The 17,693-nt window shown below is 27.5% G+C and overlaps 2 protein-coding genes across 2 annotated transcripts; both read left to right on the top strand.

Annotated features, from left to right (window-relative positions):
• Positions 1–5,821, top strand: LOC100167389 (cyclin-dependent kinase 9). Its single transcript, XM_001950310.4, has 7 exons — positions 1–376; positions 1,854–1,938; positions 2,937–3,027; positions 3,096–3,262; positions 3,377–3,495; positions 4,321–4,591; positions 4,658–5,821. Exons 1-7 carry the CDS (start codon positions 207–209, stop codon positions 4,964–4,966), a joined length of 1,212 nt encoding a protein of 403 aa, XP_001950345.1. The 5' UTR covers positions 1–206; the 3' UTR covers positions 4,967–5,821.
• A 2,049-nt stretch (positions 5,822–7,870) lies between these two features.
• LOC100161254 (F-box only protein 6) lies at positions 7,871–9,372 on the top strand. Its single transcript, XM_001950428.5, has 4 exons — positions 7,871–8,553; positions 8,649–8,874; positions 8,935–9,067; positions 9,141–9,372. The coding sequence occupies exons 1-4, from the start codon at positions 8,226–8,228 to the stop codon at positions 9,300–9,302; spliced, it is 849 nt and encodes a 282-aa protein (XP_001950463.1). The 5' UTR covers positions 7,871–8,225; the 3' UTR covers positions 9,303–9,372.
• Positions 9,373–17,693: the final 8,321 nt, after the last annotated feature.

Genomic DNA, 17,693 nt, shown 5'->3' with positions numbered 1-17,693 from the left:
ATAATCTATGCCTTATCCTACCACGTTAACTTCTTTATCGTGTCCTACAATCCAGCAACTATTACTATTGTCATAACTTGTAATAGGTATCTTTGATCTGCCATCTATATTCCTGTGCCCTATATTCTGACTATTTACTAATAATTGCTGATAGGTTATATTCTTTTGGCCCATACGTTTCACGAAAGGACTTCAAGACGACTGCCATGACGAATTTGAACGGTGTGTTGACACCGCCGTCAACACCATCGCCCAACCTGCTGCAGATGAATATGGCCCGCGAGAGGGAGAAATACTTGGAGGAGTATAACTTCCCATTTTGTGAAGCTGCCACCAAGTTCGAAAAACTGGCAAAGATTGGTCAAGGCACATTTGGGTATTTAATAATAATATTATGTTATTATTGTTATTCGAATCTATTAGATAGATAAAACATAATTAGAGAGCGAATGTAGAGCCCAAAAAATTCAAAATAATGCACTTAAATGTTTTATTTTAAACTAATATTGATCCAAAAAAGCTTTGCAGGACTGCACAATTAACAAGTCTTCTATGTAGACTTTTGATCCGATAAAATAATTTGTATAATTTAATTTTACAATAGGTACCAGTCGTTATCTTGATTTTTACATTGTATGGATCCGTTTGAAAAATTACCATTCATAATTTTTGATTAGGTTTGGATGAAAACCTAGTTAGTAATTTACAAAGTTAATATTAAATAGGTGTTTCCTGGTTATCTTGACTGCCCATATATGTTTCCAAAACTACCTGTTATAATCATTCGGGTCAACTCGACTAACATAGCATTTGGCTTTGATCACTATACAGTTAATCATACTTATAACTTTATGGACCAGCCATAGTAGCACACGCCCAAGCAACTAAACGTCTTTGTTTAATTCGGAAAGTAGCAAAACAAAAATCATTGGGTAACAGCTCACCATCATCTAGAATATAGATTCATACCTGACTCAATTTCTTTGGTGACAAAACTTGGCAACTGATCCATTTTCTGGAATTCTTATGGATATTAAGACATACTTTCCTCCAAAATATATGATATGTACATGTTATAAAACTAGCTTTGTGTAGATAGTTCTGGAAAACAGCAGATTACATCGAAATCTTAGCCCAGTACATAATATATTAGTGTTGTATTTTGCCAAATATATTGCCCGTTTGTTAGATACTAAACTGGAGTTTTATGTACCTATACATAGGTATAACTCAATACATTAGGTACACTGTTACAGTATATAGTGCTCTTTTCCATTATTTCCATTATAACTATTAAAATAATATATTATATTGTTTTGTATGGATCTTAAAATAAGTCATAATAATCTGATTATAATTTTATATCAATCTTATATAACTAATCTAAGATAAATTTCATTGACAACTGAATAATAGCCAACATTTTTAATCCAATTGGCAAATGCTTATAAACTTGTCATAATTATGTTAATATAGTATATTTGTTCACATTGGTTTTACGAATTAAAATATTAACATAAAATTATGTCATTTCATAAAATGTTTTTTTCAATTTTATTATAATAATAAAGATAATCATATTTCCATCATATTATTGAAAATAAGGTTTAGATAATTGAGTTATTGTTAAATGTTTATGAACTTGCTTCTTTTAAATAAATAAATTGTATAACTTATAAATTAGAATATTTTTGCAAATATACATTTTTAGATTCCTAATTATAGTATATATTATATCTTATTTTCAAAACTAATATTTTAATTTAATTTTATAGTAGTTAGGTATTCACTTACTTACTGTTATTAATGCAATAAATTAAAACAAATGCATAAGTATTACATTTTTTTTTTAGTGAAGTGTTCAAAGCACGAGAGAAAAAAAATCCTAAATTTACAGTTGCTATGAAAAAAATTCTAATGGAAAATGAAAAAGAAGGAGTAAGTCAATATATTTAATTAATTAATGTAGATATTACACAGTATTTGATGCCCAAAGATAAGATACTTAAAAGACATCAAGATACTAAATTTTATATATTGCCGTATAAACCAAATTCTATGAAAAAACTAGAAACAGTATCAAAATTATAATAATACCAGTCTCATAAACACAAAAAAGACACTTAAGGTTACATAAAAAAAATATTATCTTAACCAATTGAAATTGTATTATTCTAACACTATTACATGTAAAACATATGCCACCGTTCAGAATGCATGCTCTATGACGTCACATGCATATTTTCAAACGCCTGTATTGCCATATTTTTTGGGAATGTAGGAAAAAAATAACCACCGAAAAAAAATCCACAAATTAAAAAGCCAAATAAAAATTAATAAATATATAAAAAATATATAATTAAAGTAGGTATTAAATTATTATTTTTAATTTTTAATATAGTTGGTCATAAAATTAAAGTTTGGGAAAAAAAAATTCTATTTCTTTATTTAAAAATGTCAATTATATTATTAATTTTAGAACAATAGCAATAGTATTCTATACTAATAATGTGTTTTTTTATAGCTGATGTAGCCCTCCCAAATCTCAAACGCTATTTTTGTCTGAGCAAATGAGCGTTCAATAATTAAAAAAAAATAAATGTTGCATGCTACTAGATATTTTTTCTCTACAAGCAAAATTGAGAAATCATAGATATGTTTTTGGGTATAGTGCAGTAAAAAAATATCTAGTAGAATGTGTACTTTGTTAGGAATTTATTGAATTATAAAGATTGATTTTTATTATGCATATATAATTTTTTATTGATTTGTTTTTCTATGCTGAAAATAAAGTGTTACAAAAAAAAAGATGCACTCAGCCCGAAAACATATCTATGTTAAAACATTTTGTAGATAATGTTTAAAAATATATACCTATTGATTATTATTATAAATATTACTATTAATTTTGATATGTATTTTTTAATCAATCTTAGTTTCCAATTACTGCTCTAAGAGAAATTCGAATATTACAACTATTAAAACACGATAATGTAGTAAGTCTATTGGAAATCTGTCAAACTAGAGGTAATTATAATTTAAACAAACATTTTTATTTTTCTATTTAATTAATATCACATAAAAATGTTTTATAGCCACTCAGTTTAATCGTTATCGTTCTACATTTTATTTGGTGTTTGAATTCTGTGAACATGATTTGGCTGGCTTGCTATCAAATACTAAGGTGAAGTTCAGTATTGGAGAGATTAAGCAAATAATCCAACAAATGCTCAATGGTCTCTACTATATACACAGCAACAAAGTATATATTATTATACCTACTGGCTACTATTTTTTTATAACAATGAAGATATTTTTATAACTGAACATTTGTGACAATCTAAACCCATGTTTTGTTATATGTATGATGTATTAGATTTTGCATCGTGACATGAAAGCAGCAAATGTTTTGATCACAAAAACTGGAACATTAAAATTAGCTGATTTTGGTCTTGCCAGAGCGTTCAGTGCTCAGAAAAATGGTCAACCAAATAGGTAATATTTTCATGTTTAGTTAATTAAAAAAAATTAAATATTTTCAATATCTATGATATAATTAATTTAACTTTCCATTGCCAAGCACTTTTAAACTATAGTTAACTACCAGGCTAAATACATTTTTTTTAAGGTGAAATTTTTGTTTTCAACCTGTTCAATAAATTTTATGAATTAATAATTGTTATCGAAAAAAAAAAAAAAATTGTTACTTAATTAACTTATTAAATTCTAATCATTTTTCAATAAATTGTATGGCCAGGGTGGCAGCCGGCAAAACATGTAATGATACCTGAGTAATGACTTCAATATATAATACCTGTATTATAAATTACTAAAATAAGTATATTTTAATGTACCTGAATATAAAAAATTTAAATGCATGTAAATTCTTTTGAAATTATCATTTTGGATAGTTTTATTTAATCTTAAAAATGCTATAAATTGGCTATTATCATTTTTTTTCGTCAGGTTTTCAGATTTTAATATAAACAAGTGACAAGCGAAGATACAAATTTATAATATAATATAAATAATATACTACATGCGTAAATTTGCAACAAAAGGGTTAAACTAAATTGATATCAGTAAAAAATAAAATGTATTATCCAATAAAATTATATAAGTACATCTTTAACTTAAAAAAAATTAATAAAATATGTTAATAATTAATGTTATATGACCTATTATAATAAGTCTTTATAAGTGTTTTTTAAGTTAAATATTTAATGCATGTTTATAAATTCACAATAACGACAATTACTATAACATTTAATCCTAATAAATTACTGTACCACATAATTTATTTTAATAACAATATTTTAGGTATACCAATCGAGTCGTAACATTATGGTATCGACCTCCCGAGTTGCTGCTTGGCGATCGTAATTATGGTCCGCCTGTAGACTTATGGGGAGCTGGATGCATTATGGCTGAAATGTGGACTCGTAGTCCAATCATGCAGGGTAATTCTGAGCAACAACAATTAACTTTGATTTCTCAACTATGTGGTTCAATAAGTCCAGAAGTCTGGCCTAAAGTTGAATCTTTAGATCTATACAATCAATTGGAATTAGTCAAAGGACAAAAACGAAAGGTTATTATTCAATTGTACTTTTTTGTTTTTTTTTTTTTAATGATAAACTAATTATTTAATTTGCAGGTGAAGGAACGATTAAAGCCCTACGTGCGTGATCCAATGGGTTGTGATCTATTAGATAAACTCTTGGTATTAGATCCAGCCAAGAGATTTGATGCCGATTCAGCTTTAAACCATGACTTCTTCTGGACAGATCCTATGCCATGCGATCTATCTAAAATGTTGTCTCAACAAACACAAAGTAATTTTGAATATTTGGCTCCACGCAGACTCAATAATCACCAGTCATCTGCTATGCGACCAGCTTCAACCGTTCCAAGTCAAGGGACTTCTACATCTGCTACTTCAGGTTTTCATGAACGTGTTTTCTAGCGCAAGTGAAAGGCAGCTTATGCGGCCACTTACAACTATAACTTTTTTTACATTTTTATAGTTTTTCCTTACATTAGTTAAGATTTATTTATGTTTAAATAAAAGAGCTAATTCTGTATATCATTATTGTTATTATTGGTTTACATTTAATTATAAGTTCTGTAGCTATAAACTGACTTTAAAATTAATATAAAATGTTTATTTTATTCTGTATTTAAATATTAATACAGTGTTAAATTAATAATAGTTGTTATTATTTTTAATTGGTTTGGAATGGAAATTACTATTTTATATATTAATTATATATAGATACATTTTCATTAATTAATGCATTTTTTAACATCAGTAATAATGTGTAATCGGCTGTACAATTTTTAAAATGAAAAATATTATGTCATCTGTCTAAATTTGTTTCTTTATAAATTTTATGTGGTAGGTAATAGGTAGTCATTTTTAAAATTTTATTTGGATTGTAAACATTTAATTTGAATGCATTATCCAGTTAATTAATCATAATTGCTTATATTAATATATAAGTAAATTATAAGAAAGTATTTGTACAGGCATTTTATATTATATTAATTAATAACTATTAATTTTACTCTATTTTATAAGCTGACATTTTTTTAAGAATTATTTAATTTGTATTTGTATGTTGTGTCCTTTCCAGACAACTATGTCATGGTTTTTTTTAACTACAACTATATAGCTTGTAAAATACTAATGCAAGTGATAACCGTATATAATATTTATATGTATATGGTTAATGCTCAATGAACAAGTATATTAGATGTTTACGTGTATGTATCATGAATATCCTTGAAATTTCTAAATAAAATTACTTTGAACTTTCAATTAGATTTTAATTTCTCAAATGAAACTTGTTTAAACATTTATATGTCATAAAGGCGTTTCGCACCCCGCACCCGTGCACCAAAAACTTATATAACTGTATACTGTTAACTGTAATAATACTAGTTATCTACTAACCTATCAGCAGTTTTTATTATTGATGCTTTATCTTCTGGCCATTAAGTAAATGGTACAAATCTTTCAAAATCTATATAAACTATAAAGTGTGAACCCAGAAAAATTAAAAAGCGGGTAAGTGGGTAACGCTCTGCTGTACACTAGGTGTCATAATATAGACTCATTGTAATTTGTGTGTTAAATTTGAAATCAATGATATAAAATCATTGTATACGAAAATCGATTCTGAGCGAAGATGGTCCGTCAGGCGTCAGCTTTTATTATTACTAAGTAGATATATTTTATGATATTAAATTTATGATTAAAGTAATTTATATTACTATTATGCTCGATTCGAACTTGAAAATTTTATGGATTTCTAACTCAAAATAATTTGCAAATTTTCGTTATTTTTACGAATTTTTTCTAATTTATAACTTCAGATGCTCATAAAAAATTATTGTAGACTTTCGTTAAACTTTTTTTGAATTTCCACTAACAACAACTTATAAGGAATCTTTTAATACGTTTTCAAGTTTTTAACCGATTATGAAATTTTCGATTTTTATTCAATTAATGTCAATAAAAAAAATGTCCAAGAGGTTTGGAACATAGGAATTTAGACGGGTTTTCATTCCACCGAACCGATTGATCTAGTGAAGCTATAAGAATTATTCTAAAAACATATTTGAATTTGTAGTCATATTATCTAATTGAGATCAACTTTCAAAAATTAATTGTATCCCCATAAATATTTTAAAAAAATCGTACTAAAAAAGGAAATAAAATATTTAAGATTTTGGAGAAAATAAAATCAAAAAATTATAAATCTGGGAAAGTCGATCTCAGGTAGACTTGAGTACTTGACAAATTAAAAACCGTTTTTATAATACTTATTGCTTCACTAGATCAATCGGTTATATTGTAATGAAAGCACACCTAAATTCCTATGTTCCATGTTTGTTAGACAAAGACAGAAAATAACTACTTCCAGTCCCCTTAAACATTTTTTTGTCAACATTAATTTATAAAAAAAACCAATAGTAATCGAAAACTTTATATTATGCCTTATAACATCTCATCGATGATCATGTGTCAAATTTTAGCTAATGAGCAAAAATGCTAATATTTTTTAGAATAAAAGAAAATGTCATGCATCTACGGCACGGTTATCTATAGTAGATAACCGTGATCTACGGTAATTTTTTTTAGTTACACCAAAAACCAAAATAGATTTTGTCGTAAATTCCCGATTTTCCTTTTGGAAGCTATTGGGAATTTTTAATTTTGACCTCCCGAATGCACCAACTAGATTCACTTTCCCACGTAAAAGATATTGAAGTTGAAAATCGAAGCATTATTTCGACGGCTTATCCAAAAACCAAAATGAACGATAACCGATTTTGCGTAAAAATTCCATTAACATAAATAAAATTTATATGACAAATTTATATGTCTATGGACTATGAAGAATTCCCCATGACTAAATATTATTATTATCAAATATTAATATTATTTTTTTTTGTCATGACTCATGGAATTCCCATTTATCTTAGTCCATGATCAAAAAATATATTCTTATCACAAAGATAAGAATTTTGTAGCAAGCACCACAGCTGATATAAACTATGAAGTATGGATAACGGACTTCATTTACTAAGGTTAAGCCCATGATATAAATAACATGGTATGATCGCAAAAGTCCAAATTTGGTCCAAGTTCGCGCAATACGTCACTTGCTTACCCGTATTATCATAATATTGTCATTAAATTATTATTACTATACACTATGCTACGTCACGTGCTTACCGAAGGATCTGACCGTCAAAAAGTTACGATCATACCTATTGTTTTTATATCATGGTTAAGCCACTGAATTCTGCTGGTAAAATCAGTGTGTTAACCGAGGTTTAAACTATGTTATTGTAATTTGTAAAACAGGCGTATGCAAATAGCAATTAGCTAGATAATATGAATTATATCGCATAATTTTTATTACGTATTTTAAATTAAAATGTATAAGTGTATATTAAAGTATAATTTATAATTATTAACTATGAATTATAATATAAGTAATCTATAGGTAATGCATAAAAGTTAAAAGTTTATAACATAGAATTTCAATAATTGTTAATTGTAATGCAACCAGCAGCTGGCTTTTAAATTATGATTTTTTGATAAAGTTTATTCGTTTATTGTTTAACTATAGCTTAATATTCAAAGTTAGTATATTATATTTGTTTCTTTTGATGTCAAAATTGTCAAAATTTTATTGATTATTAAATTTATAATGATAAAAGTATTAAAAAATTCTCATAAACCTTTTGATTTACTACCGGATGAAATGGTTGTAAACACATTAAGCTTTATCGATGCAGACACCCTTTTGGATTGCAGACTTGTGTGCAAAAGATGGCGAGAACTTATAGATGCATATGTATTTCAAGAAAAAGCTTCACGAGAAAATGAATTTGTGAATAATGGTCGAGGGTACTACAGTTTTTCCCAAATTGATTCAAATAGTGTCAGAAAACTAGAATTGCCGTGGTACGTGTTTTATGTTATATGCAAGTATGATCCATTCAATAGAAATTTAGTGAAAAACCATTGTGGACAAGGTAAGTGGATAAATTGTAAAATAACCCTAGTTCTGATCAGAACTCAAAATTATTTAGTGTTCAGATACCCGTAACAATTTTCATATTAAATACAGATGAATATAAACACTGGGAACGATATGATCCTAATTTGTGGACTATTGAACAAACACCACAAGGTGCACCTATATTACCAGCTGATCCTGATTTTGATGGGCATACAAGCTGTTTTGTATCAACGTATCGAGTATGTTCAAAGAGTCAAAGAATTATATTCAAAAATTATGGTTTGAATGATACTGTGATGAAAACTCTTCAACCTGAAATTTCAGTTAGTGAATGGTAATACATACATTTACGATATTTTATTTACATTCAATAATAAATTAAAATTACCTGCAGGTATAATGGTCGCTTTGATTGTGGCTGCAAATATGTATTAAAGGCTACTGTTTTTGATGGAAATGGTGAAATAATAGAACAACACAATTACAATGATGTTTTACCTCAGTGGAGGGATAATATTTGGATAAAAGTTTGTATTATATATCTATAATGTTATGATTTAAGACATTCTAATAACATTATTATTAAACATTATTTTTTAGGCTTCACATTCATTCAAAAATCAAAGCAATGCATCTTTCTTAATTATACATCATTCTGGAGTAGACACACAGTATTGGGCTGGTCACTATGGTACTAAAATATCTGGCTCTGTAGTAAAAATTTTGCTACCAATCAAATTTAAATGTGCCGCCGAGGCGTAGGTATTTTAATAAAATGTGTTGGTATAATATAATTGTTACAATATTTCTGTTAAAATTTAAAATTAATGTAAAATTAATAATTATTGTTCACCAAAAATATGAAACGTTGAAATATTGTTTTCTATAAATTATAATATATTAATATTTTTTCATTAGGTATGTTTAAATATAATATATGAATTGAAAGATAAGAGAAGTAAATATTATATTTTATAATTATATTTATTCTAAGAAACTTTAAATCTAGTCGGTCTTTTTATTTTTCTATAATAATTATAGGATGGCCAGTTATATTTTAAATTTTATATCTGGGACAACTAATTCCGACTTCACTTAATTATTTTATTATATCTTACCATTTTTTATGTATTAATTTTATCATACACATATTCTTGTATCTTGTGTGATTACTTTACTGTTGATTAAAAAATTACTGATTAATATTTGATAACCAAAAAATAAAAATAAGATTAAAACTTTTTTTACTCAAGTATAATTATAGTTTATTTGGGAACAATATAATTCTATAGTTTTAATGATCAAACGACAATTACAGCATCGAGTTCTTATAAAAATCTTTGGGATACTGAGTTACGAGTTCCTAAACCAGTAAAATCCAAAACGAATAGTCACCCTATATAATTATTAATTATCAATAATATCAATTATCTATCACAGAATAAAGTTATTATTTATTGATTTATTTTTACAATTTTTTTTTATAATATCGGTATTAGATGTTGACCAAAATATTATTTAGTTAGTAAGTTTTATTGTGATAATAATTTAAATTTAATTTTCATAACATTTATATGTATAGATTGTAAACATGTTAATGTTGTGATTTTTTTCATATTGTTTATGATAGATATATTTATATTAGGTACCAATTGATATAAAATTATGGCAAAGATTAAAATGTATTTTTATAGAAGTTAGATATAAACTTTTCAAGATTTTTTTAATACATTTTTAATAATAAATATTTATAATTTAGTTATAATTTAATTATTTACCTGTGTTTTTAGTGTTATTTTATACATCGCACATATATCCACAAACATAATGCATTTTTACTCCTGAATTGCCTACCACAATACCACACTTATTTTTTTTTTTTTTAAATATAACGGTTTGCCCTGAGGAGTTTGATTGACATTTTTAAAATTTGAAAATATTTACAAATATTACACACGCCTAATGAGTAATGAGTACCAAGTGCAGACTAATTCTGCACTGTGCATAACTTGATACCTGAGACGTACCATACCCATGCTCTAGTATCTAGTGCCTAGGTCCTAAAGTAGGTACCAGAACTAGATTAGTGTATGGGTATCAAGATTAGGAAATTCCGGTCAGCGACTAATTTATGTACAATGGCGCTCATTCCCCACCAATTTCCCATTGTTAGTGTGATCAAATGATTCTTGACGCACCAATTGAATCATTCGACATGCAAGTGAAAGCGGTATATTCTCTTTTGAAAAGGAGTATAGACCCCCAATGAAGTGAGATAACAACCCACCAGGGTGCAAAGAAGCTAGCAGTAGGTTAGCATACCTAATATACATATTTCTATAACATTAAGACCTAAATATTTTAAAGTTGTTAGACTTTTTAAATTTTTATTGATTATTAAAAATAAAATGTTTTCATTTTTTGCTCGACACAGGAAAACCCAGGAAAAATCTATTAGGTAAATCCAAAAATATACCAAACTGGAATCGATTCAAAATAATTTAAGAATTATAATATTACTCTAAAATTATAAATATTATATTATGCATAAGTACCTACAATAATAAAATTCATAAAACATAATTATGTAGGTATATATATATTATTTTTTTTGGGGGGGGAGTTGAATTCTGATCAATTAGAGGGGCTAACCCTCTGCATCCTTAATACTCTTTAACCTACCTATTTAAAATTGAAATATTTATTTTGTCATGGCTTAATCTTCGTGTTTACCGATGCTATTGAAATTTAAAACAATTTCCGAAACGAAAGAATAAAACAAAATAGGTACATATGAAGAAATAGGTTCAATCGTTGTGTTTAAATAGGTACCTCTTACAGTCTTACCTACTACCTACCTACATGTTCTAAGCTTTTAACCAAGGATGAGTGGCATAGGTACCTCCCGTAAACACACACACACTTCTGGGTAACGCTTATAGGCTGAAGGGATTCAACTCCAACAACCTAAAAATATTGGTCGGACTCAACTCCGATAGTGATAACCCAAAAGTATTTGCTGGACCCAATTCAATGCTATCCTATATAGGTACCTAAATATATTTATATAATATATAGACACGGGTATAATTGCCGAACCCGAAAATTATTTTTTCTTTCATAATAACATAAAATAATATAATATACAAAATATCAATCGATTATACTTTGTGCCCGTGGTTGATTTTCAAATGCTTTTGAGTGGCAATGATTGTCGTCAAATTCACATTACCTATATTATATGCGGCATATAATATGCCTATAATAACCTATTTACATTTATATACTTTTTATGTGGCATACAATATTATACGATTATTATCGTATTATTATATACCTATTATATAGGTACCGCAGAAGAGGCCGACGATAATGTTCTTAACTAAAAGTTTGATTACCTATAGGTTATTTCACCCTATCGCCATCAAAACCAACAGCACACTATTGAGAATAATGAGCGACAATTTGCTATGTCATGCTTGTGTAAGACGGAGACAACATATACGGGTGTAGCATCCTCTTAATGTGTTGGCTTTATTTGCATGTCACCGGTCAATACAATAATCATGCCAGATAAGCTTATCGATGAACTGAGCATCCAAAAAAATAGAAAACAGGATTTTGTATTATAACTATTTTTTTTTGTTTATCGTATTAAACACAGGATTGTCGTTAGTATGAATTTATAATAAATGCTATTAGGTACTATAAAATTTGTGTTGATCCACACTAAACTCAACAAGTTAGAGGATTTTAATAAGTATATTATATTCGTATTTATTGAGTGTACCTATTATTATATATTTCATCACCCCCCCCCCCCCCCTATCAAAATTCCTAAATACACCACTGATTCTATATAATCAGAACTTATACAGAACTAAGTACTTACCTATGTTACTCGTTACTCAGATCAATGGTTTGATTTTCGAAAAATGACCGGGTGGTGGGTGGTAAAAATAAAAATGCAAGACTTATTATAGTACCTACAAATTTGGTAAAAATCCTTCTTTAATTCAGATAAGTGGTTGGTAGGCACACAATAAATGATTTATAATAAAAATAAAATTTTGTTGACATTCATAGAAAAAAAACTAAAGAAATTGGAAACTGAAAATGTTCGTAAACAGTTCAAATTTTTTCGAAAATTTAATCGTGTATAGAAAATGCTATAATAAACAACCAGTGAATTCACTATATTAAAATGTCATGTATCTACCAAAACATATGGTTTTCTTTTAAGCAAAGTAATTTATCAATAGTTGTATACAGGGCTTCAAAACGTTTTTACAACGTTATGAGTATAACGTTAAACAATTAAAATAACGATTGAAATTGATAACGGATAACATATCGGTAAACAATAAACAATTGAAACAAATAACAGTTAACCAGTAACCTACCAGTAAACGATAAACGATTGAAACAAATAACAATTAACCTACCAGTAAACGATAAACGATTGAAACAAATAACAGTTAACCAGTAACCTACCAGTAAACGTTAAACGTTTGAAATGGTTAACGGATAACATATCGATAAACGATTGAAAACGGATAACAGGTAACGAAACAGAAACGATAAACGAATGAAACATATAATTGCCTGAAAAAAATAAATATATTTATAAAATTATAACTATCAATAAAATATATAATTTATTATGGTTATTTTTGTAATATTATATTTTTCAATCATTCTGTTTTGTGTAGGAAACAAGCTATATCCATTAGGTAGGTAACGCTGAACGCATACATTGAATAACGTTTGAATTCTTTATAACGTTAAACAGTCATTCGATCATAGCGTTTAATATACATAAAACGTTAAGCAGTCATTCAGTCATAACGTTTAATATCCATATAACGGTAAACGGTATTATTATTTTTGATTTAAGCCCTGGTTGTAAATAATATGACACTGTGAAATAATTACTTATTAGTTATTATAGTTAAAATACAAATTAGTACGTTGGACTTAGACACTTAGTGATTTTTGCATAGTTTACATGGACTTTGTGTGTTTTGCGTGTATGTAATTGGTGACTTAACTTACGTTTTATAAAAATCAATTCAATTCCATACAATTAATACTATTTTAATAATTGTATTTTTAATGTAAGTAAAAGGTTGTTTTTCTACATCAGCGTTTAATTATTTCTGACCAATGCGACCTGCTGTCTATAACAACGCTATTATCTATACGTTCGAAACAAATTCATTCGTAATTACGAATCGTAAACAACAAAATCTAACTTTTGCAGGTGCTCTTGATAATTTATTCGATATCTTATTACAATAATACCTAAGCGAGTTATTATAAATATCATACTGTTGAATCAGCAACGGTGTATCTAACACGATTTTATAGTGTTTATATCTCTATAGGTATGTATTTATAATTATTTAAATAAATTCTTATGTTATAGATATATATTATACTTGAATAATTAGATATACCTATTCATAAAATATTCTAGACATACAAACTTTCAAATCGATGAATAAATTTCGTTTATTAAATAACTGTGTACAACTTTTATATATTTACGCATAACACACAATATCTATACACATAGATAATTGAATATAGTCGATTAATGCGTACAAAGTGCATACCTAAATAATATTGTATATATGGCTAATTTATAATGTTAACTTTGTTTGATATTATGTTTTATATATATGTATACGATATCCCTACCCATATACGAGGGACGAGTAAATTCCGTTCTAAATAAATTATATTTCACATTTTTACCCTGTAACCTATAGTGATCGATGTGCTCATATTCACTACAAGTAGGTATAGGCCATATAGAACTAATTTAATTTGCTAAGCATTATAATATGCAGGTATCTATGTATATATATGTTACTGTAACCACTAAGTACTAACCGTAAAGACTGAAAAGAACCAGTTCTGGATCCGTAACCATAAGAAAATATTGCAATTGGAACCTATTAATTAAAATATTGTTACTCCTACTACAGTGAAACTTCCATATTATAACGAACTTCTATTTAACTACATTTTCCATTTAACGAAATATTTTTGAGAACCAAATCAAATCAGAACCAAATTTATTCAGTTTTATTTAACAAAATTGTGTATAATACGATTTTTTTTTATGTCCCATAAGACTTCTTAATATGGAAGGTTCATTATATAAGGACATATTTTTGTATGTTAATTTAGTTAATTTGAATTTACAGGACAGGTCTATGATTTTAATCTACATAACATCCGGTGTACATCAATAATACATAAAACGACAATCATTTGAGATTTCATGTGAACATAATACCTAAAGATTTAAAACTATTTAAACATAATGGCGTTAATAATAAAATATAATCATTGATCAATGATAATGATTTGTTTTTTTCAATAGTATTAATACTGTAAGTCTTATAACTGTAAGTCTATGAAAAAAAAAAAAAACAATTATTTTTGCATCAATTCTTGTATTGACATGTCTGTTTTAAAGTGTACTTTGTTAAACGTGCGTATTGATCGACATTTGTTGGAAGGAAATTCGCGGTGCAGAGTCATCAAAATATTTTCCTTATTATTATATTTTACCACATAAAGAGAACAGAACAACAATTATTATAAAGTAGAAAAAACCGAATAAGTCGCTTTATCGTACAGTACTATATAATAGTATAGCCAGTAGGTTTCGAGTGTTCCTCATCTTGAGTAGGTCATTGCATGCCGTCCGTGAACTTCGCGGCACACATGTAACAGAAATCATTTAAACCTATTCAACAAATTGTGATGGTCATTTGTTGGACATTGTTGAAATATTTTTATAATTTGTTAGACGTTCGTTAAAAAGTTAATATGAATAATTTTCCAAAAGCTCCGCTTACTTCTTACCATGGTAATGGCATTGTAATTTGTAATGGCCAATTTTGTATATAAATATTTCAAAAATCATCCAAAACTGCTCATTACAGTTTGTTGGAAAGATCTCATCCTTTGTGGGATCTTGGTTAATTTTCTATTTATGTTAAAAAAATTATTAAAATTAACTAGAGTTACAAGTTAAAAATTAAAAATTAAAAATGTATTTAGTGTTGTATACTAAATAATATTAAATTTAAAAAGCGGGTAAGTGGAAGTCGCTCTGCTGTACGCCTGTGCAGTTGCAAGTGGGTGACTGTAATGGATCGTGTTAAATTTGAATTCAATGATTTAATATCATTATATAGGTACGAAAGAAGATTCTGAGCGGAGACAATACATTTGAACTAATCGTTAGCGGCGACGTTATAGGTATGTAAAAGTTGAAACTAAATCATATTATCTTAATACTATAGCCCGATGTTATCCAGGCCAAAGATTTGTATTTTGAATAAACATATTTGTAAACAACATTTAAATACCATATTTCTTCTAATTTATTATAGTATAGTATAGCTGATCCCGCATACTTCGATGCCCGTAAAAAATGTCAACTCTTAAAAAAATGTTGATTGTTCAACTCCTTTTGGGTGTAACTCGCTGCAGTAAGCGCAACTCAGCTAACTCAGTAGCTATTATAATGATGATGATTAGTAGTATGATTTGGTTTGGTGATTTTTTTTGAGTTTATTCGTTACAAACATCCAAAATTTTTCTCTTTATAATATTAATATAGAATATACTATATATATAGATATATTATTATATTTCTTCTGCCCGTGTGTAAGTATTCATACTACCCCTAAACTGCTGCATCGATTTTGATGAAATTGTTGTGTGTATGGTCCTTGAATGGTTTAGGTTCCAATTATTGGACCCGGTAGGCCTAACCCGGCAAGGAGCTCAAACAGGGATTTTGAGATTTACGATAGAACTTTTTATTTATAAATCGTTGCTATTGGTTATAGGAGAAATTGGTATTCATTTATTATTGGTTGCATTGGTTATTAAGTTGTTTGTTATTAACGGTGTTCGGATTAGATAAGTATTTTTTTATCTTGATAAAAAAAAGATACAATTTTTTTTTAAATGGGTTTTAAATTTAGGTATATTTTAGTTGGGCACTATAGGTACATATAATAATAATAATGATATAAATAAAAATAACTATATTATGTATAAACCATAAACTTGGTTTGAGAATCTGTATAAATATTTAAAATGCGTTTGCACAATTTCGCGATTTTTATCAATAAAAAATATATCTAGACGAATTTATTTAGATAAGTAAAAAAGCTATCCAAGATGAACGTTTAGATACCTCGTAACTATTTATCTAGATAAGATAAAAGATGAACAAATAATTATCTAGATATTCATCTAGATAAATGTATCTAGATAAGTCCGAACACTGGTTATTAAGAATGCATCAAATCGAATTTTCACACATTGCCTACCAGGTTGGCTGAGTTGTACTTATACTGGCTATTACAGCGAGTTACACCCAAAAGGAGTTGAACAACCACATTTATTGTTTTAAGAGTTGTTATTTTTTACGAGGAACAAAGTGCGTGGGATCAGCTAGTATTATTATATATTTTTTTAATCATATCGTGGTTACCAGGCAACCGGACCTTGCATATAGCACTTTGAAAAATTAATTTTCTACAAATAGAGTTTGTGATCAGTGTATTACTGTATCCGTATGGCTTATATATATAAAATATCAGGCCTTTTTTATGTACCAATTTACTGACGTTAAATTAGTTAAATGACACGCTAAAAAACCGGAACCTTGAAATACAGTACACCCCTCTTCTTTTTTTAATAAACGTAGAAAAATATACGGGGAATCTTGTATTACATTTTCAAAGAAAAAGAAACATTTTTATGAATTTCTAACTGAAAATAATTTTCAGATTTTCGTGAATTAAAATATACGATGTATTTTTAATATTTTTCAACTGCCATTGTAATAATATATTAAGAGCCTGAGATTAAATTGTCAAGCTTTTTGAAAAATGGTTTACTTATAGAAAATGCTAATATAAACTTTTAGTTAGTATCTCAGTTGTCCTTAATTTTTTGTTAGTTTTTCCTGATAATTTTAAAAACTATTTAGAGTTTTTTATTTTAACTCACTCATAATACACACTCACCTTCCATAGAGTACCAATTAAATTCATTTTCCTATTATAAAAAATGCTGTTAAAGAAATCGAAGCATTTTTACTGTCCCAAAAGG

The sequence above is a fragment of the Acyrthosiphon pisum genome, chromosome A3, assembly GCF_005508785.2.
Source record: "Acyrthosiphon pisum isolate AL4f chromosome A3, pea_aphid_22Mar2018_4r6ur, whole genome shotgun sequence".
In the NCBI taxonomy this organism is placed as follows: Eukaryota; Metazoa; Arthropoda; class Insecta; order Hemiptera; family Aphididae; genus Acyrthosiphon; species Acyrthosiphon pisum.
This window is presented reverse-complemented; position numbering and strand designations above follow the sequence as displayed.

What these genes read in the sequence shown, in the direction of transcription:
- LOC100167389 (XM_001950310.4), top strand. Translation starts at nt 207, where the DNA reads ATGACGAATTTGAACGGTGTGTTGACACCGCCGTCAACACCATCGCCC. An exon ending in GGAAATCTGTCAAACTAGAG is followed by an intron (nt 3,028 to 3,095) that starts GTAATTATAATT and finishes AATGTTTTATAG; the next exon opens with CCACTCAGTTTAATCGTTAT. An exon ending in TCAAAGGACAAAAACGAAAG is followed by an intron (nt 4,592 to 4,657) that starts GTTATTATTCAA and finishes TTTAATTTGCAG; the next exon opens with GTGAAGGAACGATTAAAGCC.
- LOC100161254 (XM_001950428.5), top strand. Translation starts at nt 8,226, where the DNA reads ATGATAAAAGTATTAAAAAATTCTCATAAACCTTTTGATTTACTACCG. An exon ending in GAAATTTCAGTTAGTGAATG is followed by an intron (nt 8,875 to 8,934) that starts GTAATACATACA and finishes AATTACCTGCAG; the next exon opens with GTATAATGGTCGCTTTGATT. An exon ending in GGGATAATATTTGGATAAAA is followed by an intron (nt 9,068 to 9,140) that starts GTTTGTATTATA and finishes ATTATTTTTTAG; the next exon opens with GCTTCACATTCATTCAAAAA.